This window comes from Bombus affinis, chromosome 7 (assembly GCF_024516045.1).
Source record: "Bombus affinis isolate iyBomAffi1 chromosome 7, iyBomAffi1.2, whole genome shotgun sequence".
In the NCBI taxonomy this organism is placed as follows: domain Eukaryota; kingdom Metazoa; phylum Arthropoda; class Insecta; order Hymenoptera; family Apidae; genus Bombus; species Bombus affinis.
This window is the reverse complement of record NC_066350.1, coordinates 8466213-8486297: the sequence shown is the minus strand read 5'-3', so window position 1 is coordinate 8486297 and position 20085 is coordinate 8466213. Positions and strand designations below refer to the sequence as shown.

Here is a 20085-nt window from a genome sequence, read left to right as displayed (position 1 = left end):
TAGTCGGCAAAAAAATGTATAAATCCTCGTGCCATTATCGAACTGTGCTTTGTCTCTTGTACGTACGATCGTTCCATGCGATCAATCGAACATTATGGAAATGTCAACCTTGATAGAACCTTTTGTATCCTGTCCCGTTTGAGACACGCGTGTTTACCAGTCCAAGTCTCACACCACCATCCGATTAATTACATTCATGTTGTGTTAATAGCGGATTGCTGTAAGACGCGGCTGGTTTAGTTCAACGTCCTCAGTCGAGTTTCTCAATGCGTTAAGTGCCGTGGAGGTCATTCGTATTAGATTAGACTATGACGCCGTTTAAATCGTTACATCGGCGACACTTTTATACTATTCGCAAAATTTCTATTACTCTGTACGTTAGAAACGTTAACGTACAATAATAATATCGAAATGACGATTGTAAAATACGAAGTGCGGTGTAACGCGTTTAAATAATTTTATTCTCTTTATTGGGATACACGTGGGATTTCGATCCTTTTAGAATGGAATTTTTTGAATATTCCAGTATTCGGAGAATTAGAAATTTTAGGAATAATACGAATATGTCGTGTACGTTTCGATTTTCTGTAAGCAATGTATCTTTTGTCTACTCGGTGGAAATACTTTTCGAAATTTCAGTTGCTGTAATTGCAATAATAGATCGGAACGAGACATCGTGCATCGAAATGAACATACGATATTGAATGTGTAAATATAATTAATCGATACATTTAAGGGGAACAAATGAAAATTACGTTTCCTATTAGCGAAATCTCGCATGATTTTCGACCAATTTCATCAGTTCATGTAACTAACCGAACATGATTCGATAATATTTATTGTTTCAGAACACCGTATTTGGTAATTAACGAGCGAAGGAAATATCGACATCGTTCGACGTTCGCGCAACGATACAGCAATCTCCATGTCAATTAAGGCGGGCGTAGCTTGTCAAAATGCCAACGCACGTTCCTCTTTCCAACCCCCTGGCGTGCGTTTAATATCGATGACAGACTGACGCGGTGCGTAACACAATCAACGATTAAAAATGTATAACATTGAACATCATAAATGCACCTTGATGCGCGATCGTTCTGAAAATGCTAACGATTAATCGTACGAAATGCTTCTACTCCAGATTTTGTCTATTTTCATGGAACACCGATCTTTCATAGAACCTACGATCTTTAACTTTTACGCGGGCAACAAAAATACTGCTTTTATTTTTTTCTTGTTTTTATTCGACAAGCTTAGAGGTAAGTTCGAAGCTTCGATATTGACAATTTTAGCATAAATTTCAACGTGGAAAATGCTAATTATACAGAATATACACGTCACGTAAAAATAACATAAAATTGGAATTCGGAGCGGTTTCTCCACGCTTTGGCTACAAAATACAGAAACTTTGAAAAGAAACGCAGAATAGCGTGCTCAAGATTGGACACACAATGTTAATTAGAACTGAAAATTAGAGGTAAGTTCGAAGCTTCGATATCGATAATTTTAGCATAAATTTCAACGTGGAAAATGCTAATTATACAGAATATACACGTCACGTAAAAATAACATAAAATTGGAATTCGGAGCGGTTTTTCCACGCTTTGGCTACAAAATACAAAAACTTTGAAAAGAAACGCAGAATAGCGTGCTCAAGATTGGACACACAATGTTAATTAGAACTGAAAATTAGAGGTAAGTTCGAAGCTTCGATATCGATAATTTTAGCATAAATTTCAACGTGGAAAATACTAATTATACAGAATACACACGTCACGTAAAAATAACATAAAATTGGAATTCGGAGCGGCTTTTCCACGCTTTGGCTACAAAATACAGGAACTTTTAAAAGAAACGCAGAATAGCGTGCTCAAGATTGGACACACAATCTTAATTAGAACTGAAAATTAGAGGTAAGTTCGAAGCTTCGATATCGATAATTTTAGCATAAATTTCAACGTGGAAAATGCTAATTATACAGAATATACACGTCACGTAAAAATAACATAAAATTGGAATTCGGAGCGGCTTTTCCACGCTTTGGCTACAAAATACAGGAACTTTTAAAAGAAACGCAAAAAAGCGTACTCAAGATTGGACACACTAAGGTTAATTAGAACAGAAAACATTTTATTAGCGTGTTAAAGTAAGTACACGGCTGTGCAAAGGCTTTATCTATTCAGTTTCGCGGCAGGCCATTTGGAAATTGGAAACCTGTCAAAGAGAGATTTCGCAAGCATCCTGCTCGCGATTCACCGCACGTATCCGATGCGTTCGAATGCATCGGCTTTGCAAAAGATAAAAAAAAAGCGGAGGAAAAACAGAAAAAAGATGGAAAGAACACACAGCAGGCGCGCGTGCGCGCGCCAAATTTCGATGCAAAACGATGGTTTATCCGAGGTTGTATCGTGCCTTTAAAGTTTCGTTCGGATCAGTCTCATTGCTTGAACTCGAACGACTTGAAATCAAACGGCGTAAGTAATAAAACCGAGTGTGGAAACTCGATGAAATATTTTATTTGCTTTAGCATTCCGGCCGAATTAGTTAACTGCGAGCAATTTGAAACCACTAGTCCACTGTGAACCTGTTACGTATTTCGCTCGGTCGAAATATGAATTCCAAGTTTCAAGTGAAATTCAAGTCCTTCCAACTACTCAGCTTTATATTTGTTTTATATTTGTGTTATATATAGTTTCGTATTTATCGATACTGGTTCCCTAAAAAATTGTCAAAGTAACTGTTATTTTCGATTCGCTACATATAACAGGTTTTTATTATTATTATTATGTAACGATTACTTCTATTATAATAAAGTACGAATAGAAATACATTTAGAATCGTAGTATTAACGTTTAGCATTCATACGTAACCACTTCCTTCCAAGTTAAATTATTTAATCTCAGACTAGTACAATGGAATTCAAGTAAATTGACTAATCGTAACAGGACGCTGGATTTGAAAGGAAAGAGAGAGAGAGAGAGAAGGATCCAATTGCCGCGTAATTCCTTACTCAATGAGATAAAGAATCACGCAAACAGGATTTCTTTTGCCAGCATTCGATTCGATATAACCAGCTTCCAATTAATCCTGACAACACCTCGGAGAATAATGAGCACCGAATAATCATCGCGGCTTTCTGTTTTAATCGGTTCGAGCGCGTGCACACACGCTAATCGCCACACAGCCCGCATAAAATTGAATATCGATTAAAATGGATCGTCGATAATCGCGGTTCGCGTTTGCTAATTTTATCGATTCGGCGCGCAATCACTTTGAATTGGTACAGCCTATACTCTTGTTTCTATTAATAACAATAATAAATCGTTTTCATATGTTTGACGATATTCTACGCAACTAGAACTTTAAGAAAATTATTCGAATATGAATATTCAAGGACTGGAATATCTCAAACCATCGAACAGCGGATGAAAATTGTAACGTTTCTTACTACGTCATATTATTAATTAGCCTTTCATCTATATCGTTGGGTATTTCATTTTCTTTTTTAATATCAAAACATACGTATAATAACAGTGATAACGATCATCGGTCATTTCCATCGCGCCGAACATGAAACATCAACCGATATAAAATACTTGAAAAATAAGTATTTTAATGGAACAATAGCAGTCAAGCGTTTGAAAGAGCCAATCTGCATTATTAACTGTGCAGAGCAATTTTCATATTTTTCTGTGGCCAACCATGGCCGAAATTCGTATCTTGTGTAGGTGTATCACCAGGAAACTCTTAATACAAGTACAAAAAAAACACGATGATATCATGGCCCATTGAAGTTAACAAGATAATGTTTTTCCATCAGAATGCAATTTCGATGTCGCAACTGAAGGCTTAATTATTATGGATCGGACGTGTAATAGATACTGTTGGTATTCGCGATATTCCACAGGTAATATCAGACACAAGAAATCATCGTTGCGGAAGACTATCACTGGCTAGCAATCGAAGCTACTCTCTCAATCATAAGCGCTCAACCAATTTTCCTCGATCTCGCGGTTGCATTCGGTTCGATCCGGGTCAAGCGTTTCGATCTAGCGAGAACCAAGATTACATTTATCGGGTGCAATTTACCGCACGCCCACACCGATCTTGTTTACGTTCACAGAGAACAAATATTAAAGCGTGCCGCGTCACCGAACATTGGCGAGAGTTTGGCCACGCGATAAACAAATTGTTTTTCAGGAATACAAGTGGATCGATACAAGTGAATACACTAACGACGTTGGTGGAAAAAGGGTCCGTGAAATAAGAATTAACCCTTTGCACTGCTTTATCGAGTGTGACTCGACATCAGTTTTTATCTGAGAAGCTCCTTTGTCGAGTCCCACTGGACATTCTCTCAGTCGCACCTTTTTTTGTGAAACGTGCGAAGGAAACCCAGGATTGGAAATTGTTTCAAGATATATCATACACTTAAAAATTACAAAATACAACGATAGTGTGAATAAAACTGGTATTTAAGTGAATTTCTTTCTTTCTTTATTTATTTAAATTGTCTTATTTTTTGGTTAAAATAAATTTCAAATAAAACACTTAAAAGCGTTGGGAGCTGCTGGTAACGAAATTGAAATAAAATTCGGAGTGCAAAGGTTTAAATAAGGCGATGGATCGAGTAGATCATGTTGCCAGTTTTGAGTCTAATCTTTGGACATTAACATGTATGATTTGATCGATGTAATGGTTCTTAAACGACTGTAAAACAAACGAGATAATAATTCAAAGATTGGATTAGAAAATATATTTGTTGACTGTTGTATATCATACAGTTGTGGATCATAGACTTCTCTTTTATACTCTTTCTTATTCTTTTACGTCGAATTTACGTCAAACGAGATAATGGATGCTTTGTTATTCGTAAACATTCGTTAGAAAATTTCCTTTGATTCGTTACCGAACTTGTTAACGTTGCATGAAATTTTACTAATAACATTAATTTAATTTGCGAGAGAACATAACGATGAAGTGACAGGATTGCAAAAATAGTGCGAGCTGGTCGCGTGCGAAACGCTTAAGCTGTGCACGTAAAACATTAAATTATAACGTGATAAATTAAATAAATTGATCTACTCCAAAACATCGTTTACCATTTATTCTACATTTTACAACGTACAATGTAAATTTCTCTAATATATTCCATACTTATCTGTTACCATTTATTTTACCATTTGTATCTCTCTAAACGAGGTGTTTATCTCTGTAAACGAGTTAAACGCCGAAAGTTCGTAATGTTCATTTTATAAATGAACATTAGGAATACATTTTCTTTTATCTCTATTCTTCGCTTTTTGACTGATCTATTATGAGAATAATTCTAAACGAAGACAATTGACTTGACCCAATTGGTACCGTCTTTGGTGCCGAGTGATTTCTGATCGTCCTTGACTCGATTAAAGTTCGACTCGATCGCGAGAAACCGCTTTCGACTTCATTGTCGTCCGGTTTTCAATCACCTTCCACGTATTCTATGTATGGTAAAACGTAACTTATCGGCTACGAGCATCGATATCCTTGATTTTTGGCTGAACAATGGATACCCTTGGAGGATCGCGACGAATCGCGCCAGTTGTCCCAAGCTGATCACCTTAAATTTCTATCGCGATCACCTTGTTATGGGAGGACGCGGCACGTTTTTCGAATAAGGAAGAAGAGAGAACAGCCGATCGCGATTGGCTAGAAACAAGCTCCCATAGAAGGGCTTGTCTGCTGTCCCACTTTTAAGCGGCGCGTACACGCGCCTATTCCCTTCATATGCATACGAGCTGTTTCATAATACGATCAAGGTCCTCCAGGTTATACCATACTGGAACACATCCGAATATCATCATCGAATTCGAAAAAACGTCCGCAGCAAGGATACCGTTGACGTTCCATTTGAATTTTGTCGTATACCGTTGGAATATCGTCGTGACAGGCATTTAAGATTTGTTCATATTGGTCAAGCAAAATTACAAGCAATTCGGAATGACTCTTGACCAATTCGGGGTTGTTAAACGTTATTTGGATCAGTCGTGTTACTTAAATTTAAGCTCGTGTTCGTATGACTCGAGTAATTTGGACGCAAGCTCGAATTGAAGGAACGAAATGACTCTTACAATCGTTTTTTAAAACGTCGTATGGATCCATTGTGGGACGAGCAAGACGTTATACAATACGTTCGGATGTCTCGAAAAATGTTGACGATGATCACGGTGACGATGATAAGAGCTCGATGTAAGGCAATGGATTTCGCGGAGCAAAGAATCGAGAACGACCGTAATCGATAGAGCAAACGGCTAATAATTCGGTGGACGATTCGCGCGAATAACAATTCCATCCTCCACGAAGTAGATTTTAATTGCATATATTTGGGGAAAATGGCAGATGATGCTAATAGATCGGATGTTTTTCCGTCTGAATTTTCTTCGCGGATGTGATGAGATTTTGTGTTAAAAATTGATAGTTGATTGAACGAAACGACTAAGCTGAATTGCGACGTGCAACGACGCGACGTTAATTAGAGTTTTTATCGGAGCCTGGCCTTCATTTATAGAAGCTGAAAAAGCTGAAAAAACAGCTCGTTCGAACGAATAGCATCGAGAAAGATTCAAATCGTTGCAAATGTTCGCGTTAATTTGCATCTTCAACCTCGTCACGTTTTGTATTCCGATGTCGTTAACTTGGCCCGAAACTAGGTCACGTCGCAATGTTCAACCGAAACGAACGTTCCTCGGATGAAATAAATTTATTCGTGAGTTCTTTGTATACCGATGTTTCGGCGCTGTCGTGCTTTGATATTAAGACTTCAATGCCAGTTTGCTAATTTTGCTATTTTTGCTACTTTCTCTTCAAAACATTTCAATATCTTCGTCCCACATATGAAATCCAAAGTTCGAAATATAAAATTATTAAAAGGTTCGTAAGAAAGACGATGCTTATTCGCGTTTGTCTTTCTCCAGGAAACCAAACGAACACTGCAGAATCTTTTATTTTCGTTTAACAGAATTCAACGCTTTTAAACAAAATATTCGCCATACCACCATACCTCAACTTGGAAATTTCAAATCTTGAAATTTAGAGATTAAAAGATTGAAATTCAAATGTAGAAATTTTGAAATTAAAAATTCTCACCCGCAGGTACAGAGTTCGCAGATGCATTGCTCCTTCAGAGGGATCTTGGACAGTATGTAGTTGGGTAGTTTTCCGGGCTGAACATCGTCCTCCTCGAGGGAGTCAGGCGTCTGATCTCCTCTCTTCGGCTTGTCATCAAATCTCTCCGGTTTATCCTCCGGTCGGCTCGGTTTTCCAGCGGCTGGTCTTTCATCGGGTTTGCCAGGTCCCTTTGGTTGCTCATCGGGTTGCGTCGGTTTGCTAGCGCCTGGCACCGTTTCATCGGCACGCGGTACCTTGCCAGGTCTTTCCTCGGGGCGACTTGGTTTCCCTGCCGCGGGCACTGGTTTTCTTGTCGGCGATACATAGTCACGAACTTTTCCTGGAGTCTGTGGCCTGGCGCCAGTATATCTGGAACCAAATATTTGGAACGTTTAATAAGTTTCATTTTGCTATTTTTCGAGGAAATTTCAAACTTTCATTTGTCTCTTTCTTGACAAATTTAATTGGGAAAGAAGAGTTGGCCACGAGGTTACGAAATTGTCATATTTTGTATCGACTTTAAAGAAAATTCTAATCAAAGAAGCAATACATACTGGAAGTTGAATGGAAGAAAAATTTAGATGTGAAAAATGTATAAAATGCATACAATATAGAAAAATATAAGGAAGTGAAGTATTACATTTAATATTTAAACGATGAAAAACGTCTGTATCTTTAGCTTTTATTTCTGCACTGGTACGAATAAAAATCTGAATTTGCAAAAATCTGAAACGTCCGTAGTCCAACGATGACGCTCAAAGAAATACGTTTCTTCGTTTATACGCAATCTAACAAACGATATGTATAATATCGATTTTGGGAAATATCTATGAGCAATTCGTCGTTTTGCACCAAGTTCCCCCGATCTCCTCCCTATAAAACAGCCAAGTATACACTCGAGCTGGCAATTTATAGAATACTCGAAGCTTCTACGCTGCTCGACTTTAATTAAAATCAGTTTGAAATTTCAATATTTGCCAAGCGAACGTCGTTTTCTATGCCTATCGACTGCTTCGAGTCGATGCTGCCCCAGCGTCCTCAAAAGGCGGAGCAATTTCAACACGCTCGAATAACCTATTTTCTAGCTAACTTCTAAATCTGTATACCAACCTTTCCCCGGGACTCTGTTCTCGTTGCGGAGGTCGACTCGGCTTCCCAGCTGCTGGAATCGGTTTTGGTCGATCGTCTTCCCGCAGTCCAGGGATTCCTCGCGGATAACCAGGTGGTTCCGGCGATTCTTTCTGTGGAGTATCAGCTGGAGATCTGGGAGTCGAGGTGGTGAATCTGTCGAACCTGGTGTCATCAACGACATCCCGCGCTACCATACTAGTCACCTGCTCGTTGTCGATGAATTCGGTCGTTGACTTGGTGACATCTCTCTGCAAGCACGTTAGAATAGATCACGTTAGAGAAGGTTGCAGAACGAAACGCGTGAGACACGATTAAGTCTTTAACGTAACGCGAGACGAGATAACTCGTCATCTCTTGGATACATGATCTCTTGGATGCAACAACTTCTTTATTCATACACAGGCTCGTAAACGTACTCGAACGGTTTCACGCAAAACTTTTATGAACATATTATGTACGTTATACGATACCTTTTAGAGTTTCGTTAGTGTCGTAATGAGACACGAGTGCCGCTTTTCTATTAGTAAAATTTCAAACTAGTCTGAAAATGAATATGCACGGACGACGTTTTAGCCATGGCGTACACGTTATCAAGCGTACACGTTATAGCAACCTGGCAAAATATACGGCAACGATATTTTCTGTTTACTGCTGCACCGGTCAAGATGATAACACAGTCTCATCGTAAAGACGATTCAGTGGATGCCGAAGAGACATACAACAGATCCAACAAAACACGCGTAGCTGGTTTTAGAATCGCGGTCCCTCGAATATGTCTTCGTGGTTCACCGAGATGAGTACTCACTGTGTCGACGTTGGAGAAAGGTCGATGAAGTTAGAAACGTTATTAGCGAGAGCTGACGTTAAATTCAATTAATTCAAGTGGCTGTGTGCAGTTAATATAACCATAGATGACTCTCTGCGAGAAGATTATACCAGGAAGTCACCTAGTCTCCCTGTGTTCGCCAAGCGAAGGTAAATTAGAGCGTATCGTAATGTTATTAGTCTGAGTGTCACTCTATCTAATGGGTAGTCCATTTCAAACTTAACGGAATACACGAACTTCTAAAGTTAAATTGCATAATGTTTTTAAACGCGTGCGAACATTTATGAATCTTGCGCGGTTCCGTTGCTTTTAGCCTGGAACAGGCTCGGAAGCTAAATAAATTTCCCCGGAGCAATTTCGTTGCGCTTTGTCAAGGAACTCGGCCCTTCGTCACGCGTCTCCGACGCTGCAGACAATTACCGGAGGATTCCGCTAATCAAAACGGTTATCACCTTACTAATTACAACTACTTTCACGGCTGGCTCAAAGCAACCGCGTTATTCGCCAAATGGATCGTAGCGACTGTTCTCTCGCGATATCTTTTGTCGCGCTAATAACTATTTTACGACGATCGTTACAACAGCATTTCACAGAGAATTCACGGTAATGACAACGAAAGGAACATTCGTTTAATGTTAATCGCTGTTTTGATTGAAACTTCACAGCATGTTTAGAACAGGACATAGCAAGGTGTCATAATGTTATCCTCAGGATTAAGGATTGGACGTGATACCAACGACATAACGAATGCACGAAGTAGCAAATTGTTGGACTTGAGAGTACCGAAGGTAAACACGAAACTGCTTCAACTTTTTAGGCTTTCGAACTTTTCCATTTCTATAAACGTTTCACATAGCAACAGTTCTCGAGCTACAAACTAAACGACACGGGCTTTGCACTTGGAATTAAATAAGAACTTTCGTACTTTGAGATATTTGAACTTTAAGAACTCTACGAAACGCTAAAAGTTTAGAACTCTGTACTAGTCGAACGTTACACATATTAAGTATTAACAAATTTAATTCGTTTGTTAAATATCCGGCTTCGCGAACCGTGTAGAAATCTTAACGCACCGAAGATAGGATTAACAGGGTAGCAATTAATTCACACGTTACGGAAAATTGCTACGTTATTTAATCACGGTTGAAGATTCACGACACGAAGAGCACCTTGTTCGACCGATATCTACGATTTATGCAGCTGAAGTACGTTCGTTTGGATTCGCTGGAACGTAACCTTTTGTTTGACTTCCGCCCCGTACCGATCATTTCCGATTAAATCAACGAATCACGATTTAAACCGATGTTATACCAGAACGCTGTCGATCTTCCTATAGGACTTTTAACGACGTTAACGAAACGAGTTTCTAAATTATCGTTTCTATCTCTTTTTCTCTCTCGCTTCAGCGTGGACTAAACGTTGGTACAGAATGATATTTGTTGAATAGGCTAAGGATATTTGAGGTAAGCTAAGTAATTTGTAAATCGCCAAATTTGATTACGAGGAATTCTGCACGATTTACATTTGTAAAAGGACTATTTAGTGACGTGATAAACGATGAAATATGTCCTGTAACAGGCAGCTCACCTTCCGTTCCTTTTCTACGAGCATGTAACTCCTATTCTTCGGAAGACAAGTTTGTTCAACTAATGTTAATAATCTCAATTACTATCGCCATTCAGTAGCATACGTGTACTAGTTTATTTCTGCAAGTTATTTCGCTGTTCATTCTATTAGTTCATATACCTATGGGCCGTTTATTCCAAAACCGGTGTAAGTCCATTTTCCTTTGTCGTGAAATACCAATGTGTTTGCGTTTCCATTGATTGAAAGATCCTGATCTACTTACTTTGTCTACATTCCTACGGTGTTTCGATAAATGTAAATTCATCGTAAAAATTCATTTCTCGAGATAAATAAATGTAGTATCTGAATGGGTCTTAGAGGAAAGGACAAGTAATGATGTTTTGATTTAATAAATGATATTCGAAGCAACGAAATGATTACAATGCTGTCGTACGTCTTATTCTCATAGGCGACTTTCGACTTCCCGATTCACACTTTTCGGCTTCTACACTCGCTCGCTCTCGCTTCTTAACTCACACTCTGCACACCTTTTGCATCCGTCCTCTCCGGCATCTCAACTAACTCTGCCTTTAGCGTCCCTTTGCCTTTTCCCGTCCTTCGGAACACGTGTCCCGAAACGTCCATGGCCAGGGTCACGCAGGCCCTTTTCACGAAAACTGTCCACTTAAAAAGACCCAATGACACATTGATGTACCTGACGATGCCGCGGCTCTTGCAACTTTGTTTACGGTTCGGCCGATACCTTAGGCCTTTTGGCCCCGATACTACATAAATAATAAATATCTTCTCCCTGATTCGAAACAAATTTATCATAGGATTATTCGAATTATCTTCTCATTTTTCCTATTTTCTTTTATTTCTTCTTATTGCATCCAAGGTAGATATTTTCCATTCTTTTCTTATTACGTCAAATGATGTTTCGTAATATATTACAAAATTTGATTATTCTATGCAAAATTTAAGATTGAGTTTTAAGATGTTTATAGTTCGATTAGTCAAATAACTATATCTTATCGTGGACTTTACACTGTTTGAAACGTGCAGCGACTGCGACATACCAAATGGTATCTGGTCGTTTCCTCAGAGACGATGCAGCTTGAGGAAACAAGAGATGAAAATCGCAGAGGAAGAAGCGATAATTGAAAGTCAGACGGTCACGGTTTATGACGCGATTTCGCAATAGGTTGGGCGGAAATCGATAATAGGAATGCCAGCTCGTATTCTATTCCATTGTTCGTTAAATACCGACATTAAACGAACTGCAAAACACCATAGCTATGTACTTAGATTAAAAATGACGACGCGACGACGCTTAGCTAGACGGAATTCACGTAACGCGAGAATGGAACAGATGGCGTTTATGCACACGTCTGCATCGTATCGCATAGCCCGAGCTACTTTTGTACCCTGCACCTACTTCTTCGAGGATTCGGTTTCCTCGTTCATAGACATCGAAGGTGTCCTTATAACAGCTGAATAGCCAGGCGCGCGCGAAATGCTCCAAAACAGATTTACGTTTCAAGCATTTGCACGCTGAAATTCCGTTTTTGACGAGATCTCTTCCTGGAAGATATTGGAGGAAATTTGAGTACCGAAACTCCAGTATTGAAATCGTTTAACGTTTTAGCAGTCAAAATCGTCGAGGAAATCGATCGATCGATGATAATTTTACATTCGTACGAGATAATGAGAATATTTTGTAAAAACAATTTTGTGAAACTGTGTAACTTTGTGAAAATTAGTTGCGAGGGTTGTAAGAGGAACGTGATAAAAAAAAAACGTGACAAAAATCACATGTTGACACTGACAATCCCTTAGGTTAGATTAAATTAAACAATTTTTAGTAAATTAAAAGCAAAGTTCAGGAAAGGTTACGTCACTACGGTTTGAACTAAAAGGTCAAATTGAATTACCACAAATAGCCGCTGTATATCTAAATAACATGAAGAAAAAGTTAGAATGAATTTCGACAGAGCAGTCTTACGGTAGAATTACTTGGAAACGAAAAATTGTTCATGAATTTTTGGCAAACGCTCGGCGTTGCGGAAGCCGGCATTGTTCAAGGGTATGCTGTATAATTAGTTCTCGAATCAATTGTCGTTGATTCCACAGCGTTAGAGGTATTCTACCATTATTCGGTGACACAACGGAGGTCACACATAACCTGGAGGATCGTGTATCGACCTCCGTGTGCACAACGCGCGACAAGCTCGCCAAAATCGCTCGTTGAATTATTTAATGCCACGCAACGAACAATCACGCGTTCGGCGAAATTCACGAGAATGGCTATCGCCTTTCACCATCCATGCCATCGAAAACGATTCAACCTAACAAACAGGACAACCTAGTTATCTGGAAAATGAAAAATCCTCGTTGAGAAGTAAACGATATATTTACGATAAGTATGAACGCGTTGCATTCGTATGAAATATTTTTGCTCTAAGACAGATTTCCACAATCAAGCATTTTCTTCTTAATTGCGTGACTCTTGTATAGTCGAAGATATAAATACGTAGCCGACAGCCTCTGTAACTTTGAAATAGCTTCACGTATACCTCTTTTCGGTTCGTTAGCGTTGATCATTGTACTTGGCAGGCATGTACGTTCGGCTTAACGTTGTAATTCGATAACAAGGCAAGTAACATTCGCTAATAACGTAAAGCAGTCCTGTGCGCCGCCTTTCGGCCGTAAGTTCGTAACAAAGAGAACTTTTGTCATTTATCGGGTCAATTTTCAACGATTTTCATAGGGGAGCCCTGAACGACCCGCACGATAATCATCGTCATCATCCTATTCGTTCTAGTCACTGACGAACGATCGTGTAATTAAATAAAACACGAACAACAAACACGTACACGTGGCTAATCGTGTAGCTATATGATGGAATTAAGAAATTATCAAAAGCAGAAGTTAAATCAGTTTGGATTTTCGGGAGGCTCGTGACGAGTTTTCCTGTCGAAAGCTCTTTGCAACTTTCCAGATAGTAACGTGTTAAGCGAACGAGTACAGCGTGAAGCAAACTCGTAGCAACAGCACGAGTCGAGGGAACACGATTATGCGAGTTTGTGTATACGCCGACTAAAGCGTGCCTGGATGCAGGCAAAATACACCACACCGTCAGCGACTGTTTGCACGTTGAACAATCGAAAACAGGGCTCCTTGCACCTACTTTCAGAAGGACACCTGTCGTCACGCGACGAGAAATTCCGTACCATGTTTGAGATGAACACTAGGTTATTTCCAGAGCCAAGATACAACGATTACGTGTAAAATATTCAGAATATACTCTCGATAATTTTTAACGAACGAAACGAATTTCTACGTAGACTACGTAGACTTTTTCAATTATGCTCATAAGAATGCGGCATTTCATAAAAATCGGCCGATCTACATATTACAATTAGTCGTTGTCGAGTCTAGTCGAACTTCACCATTTGTATCGTAAAATGGTAATTTCCCACGAAAATAGCACGAAATATAACTAGTGACAGAATTAGTCGTAAAACAACAATATGTTGGAGCAGTTGTAGAGATTCTCGCAATGCCAAACATTAAGAATACAATGAAACTGTTCGACTATAAGCTCTTTGCTTATTGCAGGGCCAATTTATTTGCTAACATCTTTTGTCACGGCGTACACAACAAACAAATTTGATAAGAAATAGAAAACAAATCACCGTTAGATGGTTTCGAAACTTCTACTGTCGTCTACAGTAACTGGAGTGCGGTATTCTTGATCTGTAATACACCAAAAGATAATCGACTGAGACAAATCTATCCTGCAAGTATTATTAATAATATCTCGACATGTGGTCTCATAAATTTCCTAATAGATCGAATGACCATGGTCTACGATAGAGAATATCGTTGCTCTAATGTAGTTTCTTAGGTGGTCCGAAAAAACCCATTTATAGCGACGCGGATCGTTCCATGATGAAAAAGAAAGCCGAAGGCTCGAAATTGGCGTCATTAAATCGGTCAGAGTCAGAGCGGAGCGTGCATGCAATTAACTCCAGTGTTCTCGTTAAAGACGCTCAAAGAGTCCGGTTTCGATTGTTACGTTAATTGGATGGAAAAGAAAATAAAAGGTTCGCCGTGAGCGGCGGTTGAATTTCGCTCGGCGTATGTATACCTGTTGAATTTACCCTGCTTGCCGCCACGATGGAAGAAATTGATATTCACAGGGATATGCGTGTATGTGTGTGTGTGAAGAGAGAACCGAGTGCCAAGTATTTCATCGACCACCACGAGACCTCGAAACCGATGTCACGGCTACCAAACGAATCAACGCTATCGATAGAATCTATCTCCACGTAACTAGACTTCCATATCGATTATTCTATGAACCATAAAGCGATATACAGTGTGGCTGACGAAAGTATTTGAACGCTCATAGAATATTTTTATGTAAATAGATAAATTCAAATTTGAAAAAGGAAATGGGATCTGTAAATTCATTTGTAACAGGATCTTATACAAATTATTATTACCTAGCAATATTTTTAATATTACCTTGTCACTATATCTGTCAATCTTCCTGTCAATCTCGAAAAATTTAATCCGGTTGCAATCCCCGAACATTTATATCTCAATCTCGCTATCATTTTGACAAAAAAAAAAAAAAAAAATAATAAAATATTCTACGTTTCTACATCAAAATTGGAAAGAGAAATAACGATGCGTACGGTAATAATTTTGTTATATCTTCGTTGAAATTAAGATATATTTTAACGTTAGAAAGATGCAAAAATTACGAGATATCATGACTGAAAGACGACAGAGATCGCTACTATTTATTTATGTTATATAAGGTATTTTCGTGACCTGTGTATATTTGCAGCAAATCTGTTTTGATATCCAACCTTATCAGTATAATCATAGTAATCACATGCTATTATCTGCTAATGAAGTTACAAGAAGTTCTGTATTATACGCATAATATATCCAGAAAAGTTTTCTATAGTAAGACATTCAACTGCTTTCGTGGATCGTTATATTTCGTTTAATCTGAAAATCGTTCTAAACTTTCTTTTGCACGGCGCATGAAAAATTTCATCGAAAAATGCAGTGTTTTACGAAAAATCAGGTCGATAAGAGGATCCAAAATAAGATTCTCTTTATCGTCTTGCTGAAGATTGGAGATTGCGCTTTCACAAAGTTTCAATCCACTTTGCCAAGATCAGATTCGTCAGTTTTTCTCTCGTAGCGAGAATTTCTCGCATCGCATGCAAACTTCAGGCCGTTTTTTAATTTTCGATACTTTCTAACCTTTTTCTTCCTCTTCTTCTTTTAACGCGTGTTTCTGGTCGAAGAACAACCATTATATTTTTCGAATACACATACACCGTGAGCTTAAATTAGCGGTATGGTATAAGTGAAATCAGAGAAATTCTATGGCTCAAAATAAGACGAAAGTCAGGAATAACGAAATTACATGTACATATTGTGTGTATTATATAAAATATTTTGAAATTTCATTAATACTGTAGCGAGACACGGCTTTCGCGATCATATGGATCAAATTCGAAATTAATCTGAAAATAAATGCAGCAGGTACAAGTTACAAGACTGAAAGCAAAAAATTAATATACGGCTATTTTAAACGTAACAATAAGTATTAAAAATGGCCCCATTGAATATCGAAGCACGTACTAAATATGATGTGGCTTCTATCTATATTCTCAAACTTCTTTCGAGCTTCATCGCATTCGTGATAATTATCGGGTTTCATTAGAGTGCGAGTGGAATTTCAAAATGTTTCTTATAACGCACGTTATTATACAATTATAATATATATAATATAATCATAGTTCGTAATATTATATTATTATTCTCATCGTCATAGTTGAAATCTATCTCGAAATAATTGAATATAATTAATGCTATAAGTAGTCTCATTAAATACATCGACATTAATTAATGTAACTGTTAACTTACTTAACTATGTATGTAAATTTTACGGACTCTATGTTATAGTAACGAATATCTAATCTTGTAACTCTCATTTTTCTTATCTCAACATTTATTTTACGTTTTCAGGTACTGAACTATTCGACTATTTAAACTTTGTTAATATAATTATGTCACTTGGATCTCAGTACTAATGAAATTAAAAATTATTTTACGTAACATACATAAAATATTGATAAAATAGTTTCGTCAGCCTTTGTACATCACGAAGCAGATTAGATCTAGGCTTTTTAAACAAAGATCATATATTTTTCTTCACGAATGATTGCTATTGCACGCGTGAATACCGATTACGTGAAATAAATGAAAAATATGAAAATAATCGAAGAGTACAACGTGACTTTAGTTGATGCCCGAAAGTATATCTTTATGTGTTGCTACACGATGCAAATGGACGTTCGCAAATCTAACGATCTGTGCACGATGTTTACATTTTGTGGCGCGAATGCTCATAAATTTTACAGCTAGATTCTCGTTTGATAATGTGTTACTGAAAAACTGGCATTATCAACCTAAGCAAGGTTACACGAGCAGGTACGGTATATGTTCTTGGAATTCCATTCGTTATACGCAGGTTGGAGCTCGTAAACGATGACATCATTCACGTTTGGGCATTGATAATTCAACGCAATCGAAATGTTCTGCTTCGATTATACAGGAATGTTGTTAAGCACTGGTGAATACGTTACTTATCTGTCTATGCGTAAAATGTTGAATCATGTGACAGGCGATCATGACTATTCAATATAGAAGCAAGTAAGAAGAACCGAGATGATTGTGGCGTGAAATACAATTGGTTTCGCGTTTAACGGCCGATGACATCACTTCCAAACTTGGTCACTGTGTTTCACGGTGATTGTTTGTTACGTATCGCGTGTGTTCGTCAAAGGCTATCGCAGGTGATTAAGATACACGTGATCACAATGTATAATGTACATTAACGTTCAAAAGTATTTGGATTCTTCGATCATTACGAAGAAAATGGAAAAACACACGTTCAGTTTCAACATCAAATAATTCAGAAACACGATCCATTGACAATGTATTGAATGTTAAAACTGTTTCCCTATAAAAAAACAAACAAAATAAAAAAATGTCATCCCTGCGAAGACTATCATCTTCGTATTGAACTTGGTCCCATTATTAATCGCAATCGTTTTCATAACATGTAACAACTGTCTTGTTCGTTGGAGGCGCTCGAGGAAAGGAACGAAACGCGAGACGAAGGAACCGGGTCAAAGGTTGGCAAACCAGTTAAACGACGAGCGTGACGAATTGACGGACAGATCGAGGTTCGCAAACGCAGAACTCGGTCGGTCGATCAGAGTTTAAAACGAAGCGAAAATCGAGATGAGATCACTTCCAAACTTGGCCACGCTCGATGCCAATTATTATCGCTTTACATATGCTCGATTGAAGTCGATAGCAGGTGATTGCAATTGCGTGCACGCGGCATACGTCACTTGGTATTCCATTGCCTCTTATTAACCAAATGCACGAACAGATATATTCATACTCGTTTCATCGTGGTATTACTCGATTGAGTTAATAACTGTTTACTGCCGTGAAGTTTGAAATTGTCGTGCTGTGAACGTTACTTGCCTCGGGGATTGCGGCGCTCGAAAGTGCTCCGAGCAAGAAAATCATTATGCGGCCGGTTCCTGCATCAGGCTAAACGTTCACCAGCCCGCGAACGGAAATATTTACGGTGTGTCGCGAATGTTGCAATGAAAACGAAATCACGGTGTTTCGATTAAGTGCTGTCGGTGGCAGAAGTGAGGTTGTAAAATTGATTGAGCGTTCAAATTTACGTCATTTAAGACAGACAGAAAGTATATTGATACTTATAGAAACCTTCCATGATATTTTTAAACTGATTTCACATTTGACCGATATCATCACAATGGACATGCGTCATTACGACTTTAATGAAATTTCAGAAAGTTTCGCATAACGCATCTAACATATTCGTAAAAATTTTACATGGTATATCATGTATATAGTAAAATATATTATTGTCATGTTTTTTAATAGATAATTTAAATTTATAATTTAGTAATTCTATAAAAAGATATTTAACGTTGTTTCTAGCTACTAATTGATCATTAGTTTAGACACTTCGGTTCAATTCACGTACTATAAATTCACCCAAGTGTTCGAATACGTTCAAGTACATACTACATTAACCAGATGACGAAATAAACGATTAGTCGAAACGTCCAAACAGTTGTTCATTTTCATTAGGAAATGTTATTTAGCAATGAGTTGGACTACGTGTCGTGAGATAAAGTAAATCGTACATCGCGTCGTGCAAGCTGTTCGACGCTGTTATTGGTGTTAATTGAAACGCAAGCAAGATTTATCGGCAAAGACGTAAATGTTTTCGACGCGTTCCGTGATTGCAGAGGACGCTGCATAATGTGGTACTATAATTAGTCATGAGGAGAGACACTGCGTGAAACACAGATACAATTCTTTTTTCCATATTTTTTAACACTGCAACTGTCCTTCAAGACAGAACAGCCTTTTGCATGTACGTCGAAGAATATCGATAACATAAAATGGAACAAGCACGTTACTGTAAACCAGCGCATATCGTCTTACGAAAGAGGAATCGTTATGAAACATCGTGAGTACGAAGCATCGCGATATTTTGGCAATTGGAATTGTAAAAAGAGTTTCAACTTTTTCGCATTGCAGATTGACCCTGTATCAAGCATTCTCCTCGCTCTCCATGTTTCTCTCGGTGGTTCTGCTGGATCGCTAGATTACGTCAACTTTATTTTTAACCGAATAACGCGCGAGAACCTACGACCTTCGCCTGGTTTGGAAGTGAAAGTACTCGACGAACTTCTTCCGCGACTGTCTTTGTATTTATTTTATTTCCCTTGAAACATCGGTAACTCGATTATATCATTCGCTACACTCTGTCGAACTCACGCATTCTACTGATATTTATTTACAGAGAAAAGTCAGCCAATAAAATTCTTTTCCTATTCGTGAACTTGAAAGAACTTGAAAGATCCTCGTTCTTACCGTTATCCTTCCTTATTTGATTCTCTGATTTATTCATACCTTGCTACTACAGTAGAATTTTAATTATCCAAACTGTATAATCACGACACATGCGCAGTCTTGGTAATTCATTTTTGTCGAATACAGCGCCATGAAGGGGAATATCTAAAGATTCGTTTCTATATAACGCTATCTGTAACTATGGAAATACTTGCTAAAAGTATGGTAAATTTCCATTATGAAATCATAATTGTTAATGACCGAAAACATTTACACGATATCGCGCATATATAGATGCTCTGGTAATCAATCATTCGTTCGTTCATTAATCAATGTCCTAATAATCAAAGTTCTACTATACGACGATTTATCGTACTCTTATATGACTATTATTTCATCCTTACGTACTATGA

The 20085-nt window shown here is 38.1% G+C and overlaps 1 protein-coding gene and 1 long non-coding RNA gene across 6 annotated transcripts in view; one reads left to right on the top strand and one right to left on the bottom strand.

The window, feature by feature from the left end:
• LOC126918867 (titin) overlaps positions 1-20085 on the bottom strand; it is a 48322-nt gene that overhangs the window by 14011 nt on the left and 14226 nt on the right. For all 5 annotated transcript variants that reach the window (XM_050727314.1, XM_050727310.1, XM_050727313.1 and 2 more), the window contains exons 2-3: positions 8254-8522; positions 7123-7512 (exon numbers count right to left, since the gene is read on the bottom strand). In XM_050727314.1, coding sequence (XP_050583271.1) covers positions 7123-7512; positions 8254-8468 — 605 coding nt within the window. In that variant the 5' untranslated portion in view covers positions 8469-8522. The remainder of the gene's footprint in view (positions 1-7122; positions 7513-8253; positions 8523-20085) is intronic.
• LOC126918925 (uncharacterized) lies at positions 17972-19661 on the top strand. Its single transcript, XR_007711462.1, has 2 exons — positions 17972-19286; positions 19358-19661. It is a non-coding gene; the product is annotated as an uncharacterized LOC126918925 (long non-coding RNA).